At 34.8% G+C, this 17,601-nt stretch overlaps 1 protein-coding gene across 2 annotated transcripts in view; it reads right to left on the bottom strand.

Annotated features, from left to right (window-relative positions):
* Positions 1-17,601, bottom strand: part of HSPA4 (heat shock protein family A (Hsp70) member 4) — a 40,084-nt gene that overhangs the window by 7,539 nt on the left and 14,944 nt on the right. For both annotated transcript variants that reach the window (XM_010981451.3, XM_064484200.1), the window contains 10 exons: positions 14,481-14,580; positions 13,747-13,880; positions 11,481-11,725; positions 7,671-7,747; positions 6,261-6,412; positions 5,644-5,750; positions 4,988-5,121; positions 3,781-3,962; positions 2,591-2,680; positions 151-303 (listed from right to left, as the gene is read on the bottom strand). In XM_010981451.3, coding sequence (XP_010979753.1) covers positions 151-303; positions 2,591-2,680; positions 3,781-3,962; positions 4,988-5,121; positions 5,644-5,750; positions 6,261-6,412; positions 7,671-7,747; positions 11,481-11,725; positions 13,747-13,880; positions 14,481-14,580 — 1,374 coding nt within the window. The remainder of the gene's footprint in view (positions 1-150; positions 304-2,590; positions 2,681-3,780; positions 3,963-4,987; positions 5,122-5,643; positions 5,751-6,260; positions 6,413-7,670; positions 7,748-11,480; positions 11,726-13,746; positions 13,881-14,480; positions 14,581-17,601) is intronic.

Raw genomic sequence — 17,601 nt, 5'->3', positions numbered from 1 at the left:
ATTAAACTTGCCCTCCAGTACCCAAAACCCAAAATCGTTCTCAAACTCCAAACAACCAAAAATGCACAAAGGTCAATACACCCAGAGTTTGAACACTATAGTCACACTAATTTGTTAGGCTTATTGTTCTAAAAGACTTAAAATAACAACCTCATTTTCAATGTACAAGTTAAGCATCTCCCTGTCTATCTGCCATAACAGATGATTCTCAATTGGCAGGTCCACAGTACTGGTTTTCACTTTTGCCTTCTTAGCTTGAGGTGGTTGGTCCATCTTTTTGTCTTTTGATCCAGCTTGAGAGGTCTAAAACAACAGAAATCATTAAGAACAAACACATTACACAGACTCTTAAGCTTCCAAATGGGTCATATTTTGAAGGCTGGTTTTGCTTTTCTATTAACTTTGTTTTCTTACAATATCTGGAAAGTTAAAAATATAAATATTACGTAAGTAGTCAAATCCATAGATATAGGAAGTAATGGTGTCTACCAGGGGATGGGGGGAGGAGGGATAGAGAAATAAGAAATTGTTGTTTAACAGCTATAGTTCCAGTTTGGCAAAATGAAAAGTTCTGGAGATCCTTTACTGATCTGTACACAAACACATATCTATATACATATATACGTACATACACACAAAAACAACCTCCCATAATTCCACTACCAACGCATGAAAACCTCCAATTTTCTTCCACTCGTACCTAGATATAAAAACTTGCATAGGCAATTAGTGGGAAGAAGGTATGAAATTTTTAAGGAGCAGAAAGAGTATCAATATGACTTCCAGAATATTTGTAGCTATTTACATTCTCACAAGGAGTAAGAGATCCACTCTGCTGTACCTTGGGCACAAACAGGAATTCACTTACCATGATCTATTATTTTTGTTGAGTCAATAACCTTTTTTCATACATTTATAAGGCATACTTATTTCTTCAAATTGCCTGGTCATATTTCATCAACCTTCTCTTGGGATTTCAGTGATTATTCCAAGTGACTGACTCCTCTAGTTTTTTCTAATTTTATATAATTTGTATACACAAGTTTTCATTGTTGACTCTCTTTTCCTTTATGATTACTTTCATTACTTTTATGCTATGAATGCTCTTCCTGATCCACAGATTAGAAAAACATTCCAGTTTGGTTTTTTTTTTTGTAACTTTCCAATTCATCTGGAATACAATCTGCTTTATGATGTGAAACAAGATTTCAAAGTCAATTCCCCACCTCCTGTCCAAAACTTAAGTCAGGGCTGCAATTTATGTATCATTTGTATTTTATTTCCCTTAGAATACTATGAAAAGCACCAATTTCTCAAGCCACTTCATGGAAGAAACCTAAATAAATCCCATGAAACTTCCCACTGCTCCAAAGCATTTGGGGGCGGGGTCCACCTCTCTTTCCTCCTCCTCCAAAACAGGTCTTTCACCTTACAAAAAGCCTATAGTACACTAAAGCATCTGGGAGCATGATTTCCTCATCCATTATATTCTTTAAAACAATTATTTGCACAGCTAAAGGAAAGTAATTCAAATTTGTTAACTAACATTTAAATGGCTGACAGACTTAAGCATCCTAAAGGCTCTGTCCAAGTATTTTTAAATGCCACAATCAGAAATATCTTATAAAGTGTGATTATACATTGAGATGTATAAATAATTTGAAAGAAAAGCTATTTTCAATGCTGATGACAAAATTTAAACATGAAAACTCCAAAGTCAGAGTTAAAGAAATGTTACATATTCTTGGGATATATATTATTTACAAAATATATTTCAGTAAATTATATTTAAAACTATTTCAACAAGACAAGTTTCAGAGAACTAACAAAATTTGAAGAAAAAGAAAAACACGTCTCGTTATCAAGAATAAATCCAGATAGGATGATTTTTAGCAACATTCAGAAACCAGCATGAACCAATCAATAACCTAATAAAACTAAGGTTTCTGAGTGCCTTCTTCCCACATACCAACCAGACTAAAGTCCAAAGACCATTGTGCCAAACATACTTTGCAAACATACTACAAAATCTTGCTTTAAGACTGTTCAAATAATGAAGATTTCTAATATAACTACCTTTCAAGACATGGTATCTCAACCAAAATCATGTATGTGAAAAGACTGTATATCATACATACAATTTAGACAGTCACACAGCATATTATCTCCACACTTAATTTGCTGAGGTGGTCACAAAGGCCTGCTCAGGTACAAAAGAAAGCGACACAGACTTTGAACTTGATGGGGAAGTGGCAAGTCATTGTGAGAAAGCCACATGGGACTGGAAATATTGTTAAGTTCTCTTTAGAAAATACAACTGATCATAGGAGTTTACATATATAAAATTTTTTTAGCTTTTATACTTGAGACTTGTGTCCTTTACTATATGTAAGTTGTATCTCAATAGAAAAGTAAATAAAATATGAAAAACTTGTAAAAGAATATATTGAGACAAACTTCACTTTTAAACCTTATCCTGTATACTTGAGAACATCTATTTAGCCAACTATATAAACATGTGTACCCCTATATACAACTTGTTAAAATAAAAATGGTATCACACTACACAAAACAAAAATACAATTTATACCTCCATTTCTTCAGACTCTGCCTTACTTTCTGCTGGTGTCTGCTGCTGTTGCTCTTCAACATGTGGTTCCTCCTGGTCCACCTGCATCTTCTGAAAAACAGATCACATCAAATCCTGAAACTAGGAAAATTCTAGTGAAAGACTAAGCAACCTTCAGGACACATTGGCAAAATCACATGGTATGGGATTCCTGCTCAAGTACCAGCAAGCTGACAACCCAGACTCCAATTCCAGCTACGACACACATGTTATAATTAGAACACAAAAAGTTTTCCTCTCTGCATCTCAGTTAATACATCTATACAATGGAGATGTCATTTGCCCTATCCTTAGATAAATAATAGTGGCTGGAGAACTACTTTGTAAACTCTAACAGTACTCCTAAGTACACAATGTGGCAATATTTAACACAGTTAACTTCCAAGAGAGTATGAGTTTCTCCTAGCTTCTTCATGAAGGAATTCCTCACAAGTCTTAACTTTTTCTACTAGTTTTTAAATCAGCCTTTCCATCCTCAAAAGTACAACCATTGTGTGCATTAGGAGAGGTGAACACCTTGAGAATTCTGTTAAAAGAACAAAGCCTAACAATAATGATAAAGAAGGGAGAAGTCTGTAGAGAAACTGAATCATAATGGCTTTCAATGCCTGCAGCACATGAGAATGACCTCAGAGGCTTTAAGAACTGACACCTGGGCCCTAGCCCAGACCAATTCAAAATCTGTGGGGATGAGACTGAGACCCAAACATCTGTAGTTTCATAAAGCCTTAATTTTGATACACAATAAGGACAAGACCCAATGCATGATTCCACTAAGTGTGAATTCTACATTACTTGTGAAAATAATCAACCAAGACTCATAGCATTCTTCAGTAATCAGAAGGAATAAAGAATAACCCATACTTCAATTTAAAAAAATGTACTTATATATATAGAAAAAAAAAAACCCAAATTGAGAAGTGCATGGTCTGCAGGAGGAAGCCAACTATGTCCCATTTCTATATAAATTCTGTATAAGGACTCTGCGCTAGTCCACACATAATGGGGGAACAGGACACATGCAAACCTATTCTCAGCAGCTTTGTCACAATGTTCCTCCCTTGTCACCCAGTCCATCTGCTGGAGTTTCTAGACAAGTATTACCTGAGCCATTATAAATGGCCTAAAATGGTATAAAATGTCCAGATTACCTCTTCCTCCTTTGCATTCTGATCTGTTTCCATTGGTTCCTCATTTTCCTCAAACTTGTGCACTTCCACTAGAGAGGCACTGGACACACTGAAAATGCCATGGACATTTACTCGAACCTTGACTTTCACTTTTGAACTGGAGCCATCAGACTGAGGAGTGACTTTCTGAACTGAAAACTGAGCTAGGGACATATGAAAGACAAAAGAGAACACATAATCTAAGAGGATGAATTCTAACACAAACTTACGCCCATACTGCCAGGTTATGTCCATTTCTCAGTGAAAAGTCAGTAATATGCTACTTCAAATAAGCCAAGTGGGCACTCTTTGAGTCTTACTAAATCATCAGATTTCTCCTTCCTCTTTCACATACAGTCAAACTCTCACTATCTTGTCCCAAGTAAGGACTTAAGTGTCTCCTAACTCTTCAAACATGTCCTTCCCCTCCAGCCTTATTCCAGTTCATCTTTATATGCTACTGCCAGATAAACTCCTGTAACAGATCTGCCACAATGTCCTCTGATGAAAAAAAAAAAAAAAAAAAAAACACCAGTGATTCCATACTGCTTATCACTTACCAAGAAGCTGCCATTTCTAGACTGTTACTATACCAAAGATTTACTTATGCTTTTTAACTTAAAAAAAAAAAAAAAAAAAAAACTCTGTAAAGTATGAATTTTCATGCTTATTTCTGATTTTTACACACGAGGAAAATAAAGTATGTTAACTTTTCAAGTTTCTAAGTACCATTCAGGATATTCCTAATACCTTACCCACGTAGTCTAGTTTTATAATTATCACGTAACTAGTTTTTCTCCTCAACTGGTTTTATTTCCAGACTTGAAGTTTCTTAGAGTCCATGAAGACTCAAGCCAACATGGTCTATAACCTATGATACTGATATCACAATTTCCTAATGATTTTTCTGTGTACATCTTATAACTATGTTAGGGTCAGACTCCTTTCAGTAACCAGCACCACATTAAGCACAAGGTGTAACAACAACACACATTTACCAAGAACTACAGCCCACAAAAGGAGATTCAATTAAACAATCCTGCTGGTTCTCACCTGGTAGCAAGACTGGAAGAGGTTTTTATTTGTAAACTAAAATACCTAAATTTCAGCATATTCTACTTGCTTTGCTATCCCAGTTCTCCCAAGTACACGTAACTTGTTTTTTTTCCATTCCCAACTCTTTACTTACCTATAGCAGGATCTGGATAGGGCAAATCCTGAGGAGAGCTATAATAAGCATCAAGTGTGAAAGGTTCCTTTCTATAAAACGTGAGTACTTTAGAGAAAGGAGCAGCATGATTTTTTGAAAAGACTTCACAGTCACTGAATGGAGGAAAAAGACAAAAACACAAATTTAGGACATTTCTAACACTTTTACCCATGTGTTCTAGCTTTGTAATTATTCAACACTCTGAATTGACAGGTGGTACCTCTGGAGACTCTCTACCAGGAACTAACAGCCTGTCTCTGAGATTGAGGTTTTCAGGGGGGGCAGTATTTGCCTGAATGGTTAGGAAAGCTGGCATCATTTCCAGATAAGAGTCTCCAAGAAAAAAAAAATGTGTGTGTATATATATATATATATGTACGTGTGTGTGTAGATAGATATATATATGGTCTATTTGAAACATTTATATATTTCAACCAGCACATAAAAGGCATCAATTATTTCAGCAGATCAAATACTGGAAACTAATAAGGACACAGATTTATTCTGATGACTAAACCAAGTAATCACTTTGCTTCATGTATTGTAACAAAATATTATTTTGTGTAAGTTGAAATGGAGAGTACTACTTATTGAGACAACTTTTCAGTATAAAAATGATTAATAAACATTATTACCTTGACCCTTCTTCAGCTGGAGAATTCCATCTTAGAGATATTGGATACGGTACTACATCAGTGATAGAAAATTCTCTGACTTTGAAAGCAGGCGATAAGATTGCACACTAGAATAATAATTTTAGAATTCCATTTGGCAAGTACACATTATGAACTAATTATCACAAGACCTATAAATAATGACTTCAGAAGACCATCATCAATGGCTTTTAAGTATTTACCTTAACAATTTAACAGTATCTGAATAAATGCTCTTACAAATGTCTATCATTTGTCAAATTATCCATATTAATCTAGCTATTCCTTACCATTTTTTCATTAACTTCAATCTTTATTTAACTGATGTACAACACTACTTCATACAATAAATAAGCCAAATTCCAGTGGTATTTCAAGCTTATCTATGTTTCCAGTAAATTATTTCATCTTATTACATGTTCTAGAGTATAATTTCATCTATGAATGCCACCTATGATAACAATTTTTTTAAAAAAAGCTTTCAAAATCTTAGACCTTGAGATCACCCTGAGCTAACCTTAGACTAGCTGGATACAAAAAACCACTGCTATATTGTTACAGTTGCCTGTAAAGAGCAACCTGTGAGAAAGCAAGCTCACCTGCAATGCACAGCCTCGAGTAACAGCTTCATCAGCATTTAGTGTTGTACTAAGTTCTTTACCAAAAAATTTACTGATCTTCTCTTTCACTGCAGGGATTCGTGTTGCACCACCAACTATCTCCACTGCATAAATATCTTCTTTCTTTAACTCTATTTTAAAATGATCAGAATATTTATATTAAAAGAATCTTTACATTAGTATTTTACAATCAAATAAAAGAGCAGTATAACATCTAACCACAATAAAATAACTCACAGATGTATAACAAAATCTCACACTCCTTACCCCTCCACAACACATGCACACGTGCATAGCTGTGCGTCAGCTAAAGCAGACAGTTACGTTTTGATGCTCAAAATAATGAGGGCAGGGCACAACAATGTTGGCACTTAAGAGGTGAGGGTCAGAATACCAAACGTCCTACAGTGTGTACAAATCCTGCAATCTCAGAAACAGTCTCATACAAGTTATTAAAACATCCAATAGTTACGCTAGCCACAGAGAAATAAATGGGCCTCAAAATACTGGATTATTCCTGACATCACGTAAGAAAAAAAAAGTTATTCAGAAGCACATCTAGTCCCCACCCCAGCACTCCAATCAGAGCATAAGCATAGCCCAGATTATAACACAAGTACAGTCTTCTCACATCAGAAGGTATGCAAACACCAAGGCTCTGCTGTCACTCATAAAATACCTCTTAATACCACCTGGTTTCCTGGTCATATTTTACGCAACAAACACTGACAATTTGTTGAGAAGGGCTATTTAAAGAAATGGGCTATCCTAGTATGGAAAGAACATGCCCATTTTGTCATAATCATTCTGATTTAATAGTTCAGCCTGTGTCAAGATTACAGTACATCTCAACAGTATGAAACAGCCAGCAACTAGGGCAAGAATAGACTTTAGGAAAAGGTTTGTCAAAGCTTTAGGGGAATATTAGTAAAATACTTCCAAATCAAACTTCCACCTTTAGCCCAATATAAAATTAAAGCATCCTATTCGATTAAGTACCTGGTTATCATATCCTCCCTTTACTTATCTCTTGTTCAGCAAAAGATTCACTGACAGATAAACCTACACGACTACCAATGTAACATTGCTAAAAACAATTTTTACCACCATGAAGTAACTGAGATGTTAAATCCATCTTTGAATCTGAAGTAGGTTTCCTGGGAAAACTATTAGATTTCCCTAGACACTATCATCAAAAGATTACTTGGGTGGGGTGGAGGGTACTTCAAGAGTAAAGCAAGATAAAAACAAGTTCAATATAGCACTGAGGTAGTTCATAAAGTGAAAATCCATATAAACTGAAAAAAAGAGTGACATTTTCCAAAAAGAGTAACAGACATCATTTTCCAAAGAGCACAAGATGAACAATTCAACCACAAAAATACTTACTGGCCTGTTCCAAAACACTCCGAAGTGGTGGCTCCACTCGAGCTAAGAGGTCATCACACATCTCCAGAAATTTGCCTCTATGAAAAGGGGGGAGGGGGATTAAATCACATTCCACTTTTTTGCAGAATAAATGGCTACAGTCAAAAAGACAGATAAAAAGTATTGGCAAGGATATAGAGAAACTAGATCAGATACACATTTCCTGATGGGAATGTAAAATGATGGGAAAAGTCTGGCAATTCCTCAAAGTGTATAACATAATGTTCCCATATGACCCAGCAATTCCACCCTAGGTATATATCCAAGACAAATTAAAACATGCGATCACAAAAAATCTGAACATGAATGTTCACAGTAGCATTATTCATAACAGGCAAAAAAGTGTGAAAAACCCTAAAGTCCATGAAGTGTACTCAGCAAAAAGGAAGAAATACAATAAAAGGGACTGATACATGTTAAAACATGGATGAACTTTTAAAATGTTACACTAGATGAAATAAGTCAATCACAAAAGGACATATATAACTGCATTTATATGAAATGTTCAAAACTGGTAAATCCAAAGAGACAGAAAGTTGTTAACAACTGCCTAGGGCTTGGGGAAGGAAGAAAAGATGGGGAAAGACAGCTACTGGGTACATGTTTTTTCCCTTTAATTGCTATTTTTTAGATTGGTTTTAGGTTTATAGAGAAATAAACCAAAAGCATAGAATTTTCATATAACCCTTACCCACCAGACCCAGTTCCCCTATCTTGCATTAGTGACATACCTTCCTAACTGATGAGCCAATACTGATACATATGACAGTATAAATTAGGGCTCTACAGGGTTTGACAAATGTGTAAGTATCTACCATAACAGTACCATACTGAGTAACTTCATTACTCTAAAAATCCTCTGTACTCCACCTGTTCATCCTCCCTCCCAACCACTGATCTTTTTACTGTCTCCATAGTTTTGCCTTTTCTAGAATGTTATATGGTTGGAATCATACAGAACGAATGTAGCCTTTTCAAATTGACTTCTTTTGCTTAGAAATACGCATTTAAGGTTTCTCCATGTCTTTTCACAGCTTGACAGCTCATTTAGAGATTCTTTATGAGGTGATTAAAATATTCTAAAATTAGGTTATGGTAATGGCTGCACAATTCTGTTAATATACTAAAATTATACTGAATTATATACTTCAAGTGTGACTTTTATGAATTACATCTCGATAAAAAAAAAAGTAGAGGTACAGAACATAACCACCAGAATGGCAAAAATTCTAGATGACTAATACCAATACTGGTGAGGATGTATAGCAACCAAAACTCTTGACATGTTGGTAGGAATTTAAAATTAGTTTTATTCCTAATAGTAAAAAACTGGAAAGAGCCAGTGTCCTTCAACAGAAGAAAATAATAAACCTACAATGTCAGACTAGGTAGCAACACACAAGAAAGAACAAATGATACATCCAACAACTAAATAAATTCCAAGTTCTATGCTGAGCAAAAGAAGCCTTACAGAAAATACTATCTACTCTATGATTCCATTTATAAGAAGTTCTAGAACAAGTAAGTGTAATCTATAGCCCCTAAAAATGGAAAACTTTATCACCTCTTGGGGATAGATGCCTTAGAAAATTTTTTAAAGATGACAATAGTGGTTTACAAACATGTATGCAGTTGTCGAAACTCAGCAAATGACACTTAAAACTTGAGCATGTCATTATATAAAAGTGTATCTATGGTAAAATATTATAAACTACAAGTATTAAACTCTGGTTAATATGCATACTTAAGTGTATAGACATACATCTGTGAGTTAATTTGATACGCATCAATAGATAAAAGGATAGACAGAAGGATAGATAAACAGGTATGTGATAAAATAATAGTTAATATATTGGGGGGACGGAAATAGCTCAGTGGTAGAGCACATGCTTAGCATGCATGCGGTCCTGGGTTCAATCCCCAGTACCTCCATTTAAAAAAAAAAAAAAAAAAAGGACAGTTAATATCATCAGTAGAACCTAAGTGGCAGGATAAGGACAGTCACTGTAAAATTCTTTCAGTTCTGCATATTTGAAAATGTCCATAATAAAAACATGAAAAGCAAAAGTATAGAGAGCATTCTAGAAGGATGGCAGTAGCAGTGGTAGAGGTTGGCTCTTAAAAAAAAGTTTTATTGACATAATTCACATACCACAGAATTCACCCATTTAAAGTGCACAATTCAGTGGCTTTTACTAAACGGTGAATTGTGCTAATATTGCCATTATCAATTTTAAAACATTTTCCTCACCCTAAAATATAACATTTTCATCACCACTAACTATTATTCTCCCAATGCCCCACCAATCCCTTAACCTTAGGCAACCACTCGCTCTGGACATTTCATACAAGTAGTGTTACATAAGGTGTAGTCCACTGTAACTTCTTTCATCTAGCATAAACTTTTCAAGATTCTTCCATGTTATAGTATGCATCTGTACAATATTTTTAAAACTGCCAAATAAAAAATAATATTCCATTGTATTCCATTGTATGGACATACCACCTTTTGTTTACCTATTTTATCAGCTGATGGGCATTTAGGCTGTTTCCTGTTTTGGGCTGTTATGAGTAATGCTGCTAGGAACATTTATGTATGAATTTTTGTGTAGACGTGTTTTTCTCTTGGGTATACACTCACAAGTGGAATTACTTAATCATATGGTAACTGTATTTTACTTATTTTTATGTGAAATATTTCTGAACTTTTAGAAGGGAAGTGTGCACTTCCACTACATATGCACTGGACACACTGAAAATAGTTTGGCAATTCCTCAAAAAGCTGAACATAAAATTGCCACATGACCCAGCAATTCTACTCCTAGCTATACACCCAAAAGAACTGAGAACAAGGTATCAAGTAACTTATTCTTGAATATTCATGGAAGCATTCTTCACAATAGCCAAAAGGTGGAAACCCAAACGTCCACCAATCGATGAATGGATAAATAAAATGTGGTACAGCCACACAAATGGAGTATTATTTGCCATGAAAAGCAGTGATGTACTAATATATACTACAACATGGATGAACCTGGAAAACATTATGTTAAGTGAAAGCCACACACTGATTCCCCTTAACAGATATACACAGAAAAAAACTGCTGTTAAATAAAAAAGAAAATCATCACTTTCAAGTAGAAGAAAAAGGTGACTACAAATTTGGTTACCAGGCACAATAATCTAATTCTAGCAGATTAGAAGCAATTCTAGTTCCATCTCAATTTTCTGAGGATAGCTCAAGCCACATTTCCCTGAACAAACCATCAGTCTTGCCTGAATTCTACCAGTAGAGTTCACAACTTGAACAACTAAGCAACCTAACCAGGTAAGAGTAACATTCTGGGTATTGCGGAGAGTAGTCTTGAAATATCAATTACCCAGAATTCTTACAGTATTGTACAAGAAGACCTGTTGTCCTCAAGTGATACTGAACGACTCAAAAACAAAACATCAATTTCTCAATGACAAAAGCAAATTCAGTGCATTAAAGTACTTTGCCTTGAACTTATGAAAACTGGTAACTCATGCACACATAAAGAACTACCAATTTCCTGGAATATTCAATTATTCAGAAAAACACAGTAGTCTACACATCATTAAAATAACCAAACCCAGTCTTCACGTAAAAGGCAGGAACCTAAATTTTTACCTACAGAACTGAAATGATCATGTAACAACCAAGATGATTTCGACCATTAGCTAATTAAGGCTAATACAAGTAGAGAAATATCACAGTTCAATTTACCATCAAAATATTAATATGGTTACCTATTCATAGTTCCAGATACATCAACATCATTCATAAAACATTCGATGCTCAAAGGAAGGTCTGAAGCATTTGCACTCATCAATTTCTTTAGTTTCTCACATTCCTGAGACAGTCGTAATAATGCACGGATTTTGGACTTTATGTCTAGCTTGTATTTCTTCCCAAATTCTTCACAGAAGTGATTTACTAGCACCTCATCAAATTTTCTGCCTCCCAGTGTTGTGTCAAATGCAGTGGCCAGAACCTTTCAAAAAAAGAGGATAATTTTAAAACTAATCCATCAATTTAAAATTTCATCATGATATATATTTAACTGGTAAGTTTTAATAGAAAGGAGTGGAAGGGACATGAAGGTTAAAACAAGGCAACAGTGCATGTGTCATTTAATCATGGTTACAATCACTATGAAAGGAGACACTGTAATATGCGATTTACAGATGATGTTACATACCTATGCAGATCAAATAATCTGTAAATCACAGAGACAATAAGTGGTAGAAGTAGAATTAAAAACCTGATCTCAATTCCAAAAGCTGTGCCTTCTCCACAACACCATTCTGACTCCAAACAACAATTACAATCCAAAGCCAGATACACTAACATGGCACATACAGTTATAGTTTACCACAAAACTGTAAATACCAAAGGCTTATTTAATTTAGCTCTGTGCAGTTTACCACCAAAAAGATGCAAAAGCCTTAACTTTGTTTCTATTTACCACAGAAGACTAATTAGCTTGAGTTATGTTTTCTAAATCTCCAGCAGATTAGAAGCAAACCAGTTACAACCAGACTTTAAAATAGAAGGTATGCTAAACAAACACCCTTAAAACAAATCTCTTCAAAGATTAAGAAAATTTCCTCACAGCATTTAATATTATGTGAAGATTTTTTTAAAAAAGACATAGAATGGAATACAGTGTAATTCTAATTTTGTTTTCATAAAAGACTAGAATGAAATACACCAAATTGTTAAGAGTAGATTGTTTTTTCTTCACACGTTTCCAAATTTGGTATGATTTTATAGTAAGTATTCTGATAATGAAATTTTAATTATAATTGGAAACGTGACAGGTGACAGCTGAGACTGAAGAATAATTTAGGGGGGAAAACAGAGCAGATAATCACGAATACTTATCACTCTGCCTCGAAGACAAGGCTTAACTAAAGCCAACATCTTCTGTTTTAAAAGCTGAGAGTATAGAATGGAATGCAAAAATAATCCTATTCGTGATTAAAAGTTTAAACATAAAGAATTATACTTGGTCCACATTTGTATCTGTAAAAATCACAAACCTCTTATTTCCCAACCACTCCAAAGACCTGCTTTCTTTATATTTAAAAAACAACAACAACAACAACAACAACAACAAAAACAGAAACTAATAAACCAGAATCCAAGTTCAGCTTTCAAACGGGACTGTAACAAAGAGAAACAAAATGCCCTCCAAACCTAATACTTACTCTGGGATAGACGGTCCCCATCCAATCAATCCCCAAATTGGGGGAAGAAAGCCAGTTTAGACCTTGGCACCAAGAACCTCAATATACAAGCCAAATCATTAAAGCATATACTTTAAAAAAAAAAAAAAAAAAAAAAAAAAAAAAACTTGGTTCCTACAAAAATTCTAGATAAAATTACCAAGCTAGAGAACTGATTTTATACTCCACTGAGGAACTACCGTATATCATAAAATTCAACTCTGACCATCATCAAACCATCATCACCCTCAGGTTTCTCTTTGCCATTAAAATCGGCTAGACTGTTCTGTGTACAAAACTGCTTTCTCCAGAGCTCGAAGCTTTCCCAAAATCTAGACTATCACTCCTAGTCTGTTTTCTTCCGGTCACATAAGTTCTAGTCCCTCCAGCATGTTCCCAGAACACTCAAAACCTTAAGAGCAAAAAGAGAAGAGCTTCGTCATCTCCTCAATCCTCAGTGTAAGATATACCAAGGGATTACAAGTTAAAAGAATCCTGCAAGGCAAGCACTGTTTTTCCCATTATAGATAAGAGTAAATTCAGGAATCTTAAAGAGCTTTTTCCTCAAGGACTGTGCTCTTTGCTTCACACCATGTCAACTCCTGATAAATTTTTTTGGGCTTACAACTTCCACCTCACCCCTACACATCTAGTTTCTAGTTCAGATGGCTCAGAGCAAGTTCCCATTAGTGAAAGAAAATTCTTTAATCAATTATTTTAAGTTGTCTCTAATAAATTCCTAATTACCACTTAAAATAGCCTTCTGGAAAAAAAAAATACTTACTTTAAGTTTTCCTCTATTAAATGCACATACAGAAACTTGATAAGAAGAATGCCCCATGTCTACAAAAACTACATTTCTTGGTTTCTCTTCTAAGGCAGGAAGATCTTGCTTATAGATTCCATATGCAAGAGCAACTACATTAAAAAAAAATTAAACATAATATTATCATTTAAGTACTAAATTTAAAGTTCATTTAAGTAGAAAAAACAGAGTGCATACTGTCAACGGGACTGCATCACATGCTATGTCTTAGAAAGAATTAACATCTTCATAAGCTTTGCATGATTTATTCATGAAGAACATTAACTTCAAAGAATTAAATGCTGACAATCACTTAGCTTCCTAAACATTTCCAATTTCCAATTACAATGATTGGCAATTTTCCCCGAACCACTGCCCCCACTTATCCAAACATATTTTCTAACATTTCTTCTACCTAACATGCCATCTCAACACTTCCACATATTCTGCCCTCTGAAATTCTGCTTTATACTCCACATCCATCTGATTCCACCTTTCCAAACAAGCATGTGATTAAATATCAAAGTAAGTACTACGAGGATACAGAAAAAGCACTTCTCAGATGAATCTTCATATGTGACACAGTATCCAAAAATACTATGGTACACAGGTGTTAAGTGCTCCAAGCAAAATAAATAACAAGAAACCTAGGGTTTTAATATTTTACAACCTTCAAGACTGAGTAAGTCAGAAATTCTAGTTAAGTCTTTTACCTGCAGTAGTTTCATTCATTAATCGCAGGCAATTGAGACCAGCAATCTGTGTTGCATCCATCACTGATCGTCTTTCTGCATCAGTATAGAAACAAGGAACCTATTAAAAAAATTTGGAAGTTAATGGACATAAATTTATTCTGTTTACAATCAAAGAAGTATTTCAAACTAGTAGGGAAAAGTTAGACTACTCAGTAGTCTTGGAACAAATGGATATTCATGAAGAAAAATATTAAAAGCTGCATCCTTACTACACACCTGATACCAAAATGTATTTCTAATCAAAGAAATGTTTACAAAAAAAATCATTAAGTATCAGAATCGAAGGGAATCTTTACCATCAGAGTAAGAAGAGATTTTCTAAATGTAACACAAAGCCTAAAAGAAACAAGGGGGAGAGGTAGATTGATATATTTGACTCATTAAAAATTCTAATGACCGAATGGGAAAAATATTTGCGACTTACATCATAAAAGAGCAAAGAGCTAACATTCCTAATATATGAAGAACTACAAATCAAAATGAAGACCATAAACTCAAAACAAAATGAGCAAAGGGTAAGACTATCTCACAGAAAGGGAAATAGAAAATAGCTCATAAATTTTAAAATGGCCAAGTTCACTTAACGAGTGAAATATTTAAATCACATACATTTTGATACCATTATTCACCTATTTGAATTATCTAATACACCAAATAAGCTGTGCTGGTGAGGCTGTGGTCAAACAAATCCTTTCACGCATTGCTGATGTAAGAGTAAATTAGAACAAATTCCTTAAAAGGCAATTAAACAACAGCTGTTAAAATTAAAAATAACATCCTTTGTCCCAGCAGTTCTAGGAATTTAGCCTATAAATCCTATTAACTTATCACATAAGAGCAAAACGGTATTTGTTCAAGTTTATCCATTTGTAGCATTCTCTGCAATTAAAAAAAAATCTGGAAGAAACCTGGACATCCAACAAAAACAGATGAGTTAAACAGTTTATGGTACATGCATAAAATGGGACACTCTGCAGCCACTGAAAGAAATAAAGCACTTCTTACAGCTATGAAACAAATACAAGATAACCTGTCCAAAATTTGTTAAAAGAAAAATGAAAGTAAAAAAGAACCATGCCTATTTGCTTGGGTACATAAAAACCTCTCAAAAGATCTGTAACAAAGTGGTAAAACTGGTAACCTCTGGAAAGGAAAACTTACTTACTAGGTAGATGCTGAAGCTTTCTATACACCCTTTAACACATTTGATTTTTACACAAAGGCTGTAATTACCTTCCCCAAAAAATAAAGCTTATGTTCTAACAAAAATGATCAATTTATAAATAAAGTAAAATATGCCCTATTTAAATAGCAATCAAATATACCACAGTACCAGGAGGTAAAGCAGTGACTGTGCAGAAATTCACATACAGGCCATAGATGGCTATCCTTAGAAAGGTTGTAATGGCAAGACTGGCCCTTTCCTGGCATCTAGGAATTTAAATAATAAATAGCTCCCTAAATTGATAGAGAAATCTCCCTAAATGATAAAGAGTGTCTCACTACTCCTAAACTGTTTATACAACATAGTTTATGCTGCATATTTAATTTCCTTGCAGGAGTCTGGGATTTTGGTACATATGAGGCAGAGTATGCCTATGTGATTGACCCCCAACAGAAACCCTGGACTCCTAGGCTCAGGTAGAACTTCTCTCATGTATAACATTTCATTTGTACTGTCACAACTTGTTGCTGGAGGAATTAAGCAATTCTGGTGTGACTCCAATGGAAGCTTCCATCTGGTTTCCTCCAGCACTGTCCATGTGCCTTTTTCCTTTGATTTTGCACTGTATCCTTTAGCTATAATAAATCTTAGCTGTGAATATGGCTATTTTCTGAGTCCTGTGAATCCTCCTAGCCAATCATCACAACTCAGTGAAGTCTTGAGGACTCCAACACATGACTTAGTCAATCACCTTTTTTTTAAACATTTTTTATTGAGTTATAATCATTTTACAATGTTGTGTCAAATTCCAGTGTAAAGCACAATTTTTCAGTTATACATGAACATACATATATTCATTGTCACATTTTTTTTCTCTGTGAGCTGCCATAAGATCTTGTATATATTTCCCTGTGCTATACAGTATAATCTTGTTTATCTATTCTACATTTTGAAATCCCAATCTGTCCCTTTCCACCCTATCATCTTTTAACTTAATCCCAAAAGTTGGAGGTCACTCAAGCATTCTGGCCTTTTTACATGAATTTTACTTGTACACTGAGTAAATTTCAGGATCAAAGTTAGGACTGTAGATGCGGGAAACGGAACAAACCTGCCAGTATAACAGAGATTTGGGAAAGACAGAAACCATCTAAGAAATACAGTGATTGTATTGAAGCTGAGCTCTTTAAAGGAAACAGCACTTTCATTCTTTGCATCCCCAGAATGTGGATTATGAGTCATAAACCAATTCTTCCCGAGCAAAGTCAGTAGTACTTTATCTGATAGCCAAGCACCAAAGAATCCATCAGACAAAAGATTATGGGGTGAAATATACCGCCAACAGTCCTTGCTTTGCCAGTCAACACACCAACATTAAGACAAAAGAGGTTACAGCAGAGCTAAAGTATCAGATAACAACATGCAGTGAGGAAATTCAGTGGCAAAGCCAATACAACCACCCCAATTTCAACAGTCCCTAAGGACTCCACCATACAAGCACAACGCTACAAACAGCCAGGCTTCCACCTAAATAGGGATACAGAAAAGACAAAATGAAGTCTACTGTTGCTTTGCCTTTAGTGCTGGATACAGAAACAGCAAAGACATAGAGATAGAAATGGAGAAAAAGACAGCATTTCTAATTGAGAGTATTCAACTAATTCAACAAACAAGTAGCTGCCATGTGCAAGGCAGTATGCTAGGTGCTGGAAGGAATCTTTTTGGAAGAAGTGGGCTTAGAGGTAAGTCTTTAAATAGACAAAGTAACAGAAGCATGAGCAAAAACTAAGGAGCAGAAAAAAAAATTCAAGGAAATGAGAGCTAGTTCGATTAATTCTTAAAATAACCATTACAACCTAAGGCCAAAAGCAATTTTATTTGTAATTAACAACTTTTGCTTCCTCATCCAAGTCC

This window comes from Camelus dromedarius, chromosome 3, assembly GCF_036321535.1.
Source record: "Camelus dromedarius isolate mCamDro1 chromosome 3, mCamDro1.pat, whole genome shotgun sequence".
Lineage (NCBI taxonomy): Eukaryota > Metazoa > Chordata > Mammalia > Artiodactyla > Camelidae > Camelus > Camelus dromedarius.
The sequence above is the reverse complement of the archived record's forward strand: the minus strand, read 5'-3'. Positions and strand labels throughout refer to the sequence as shown.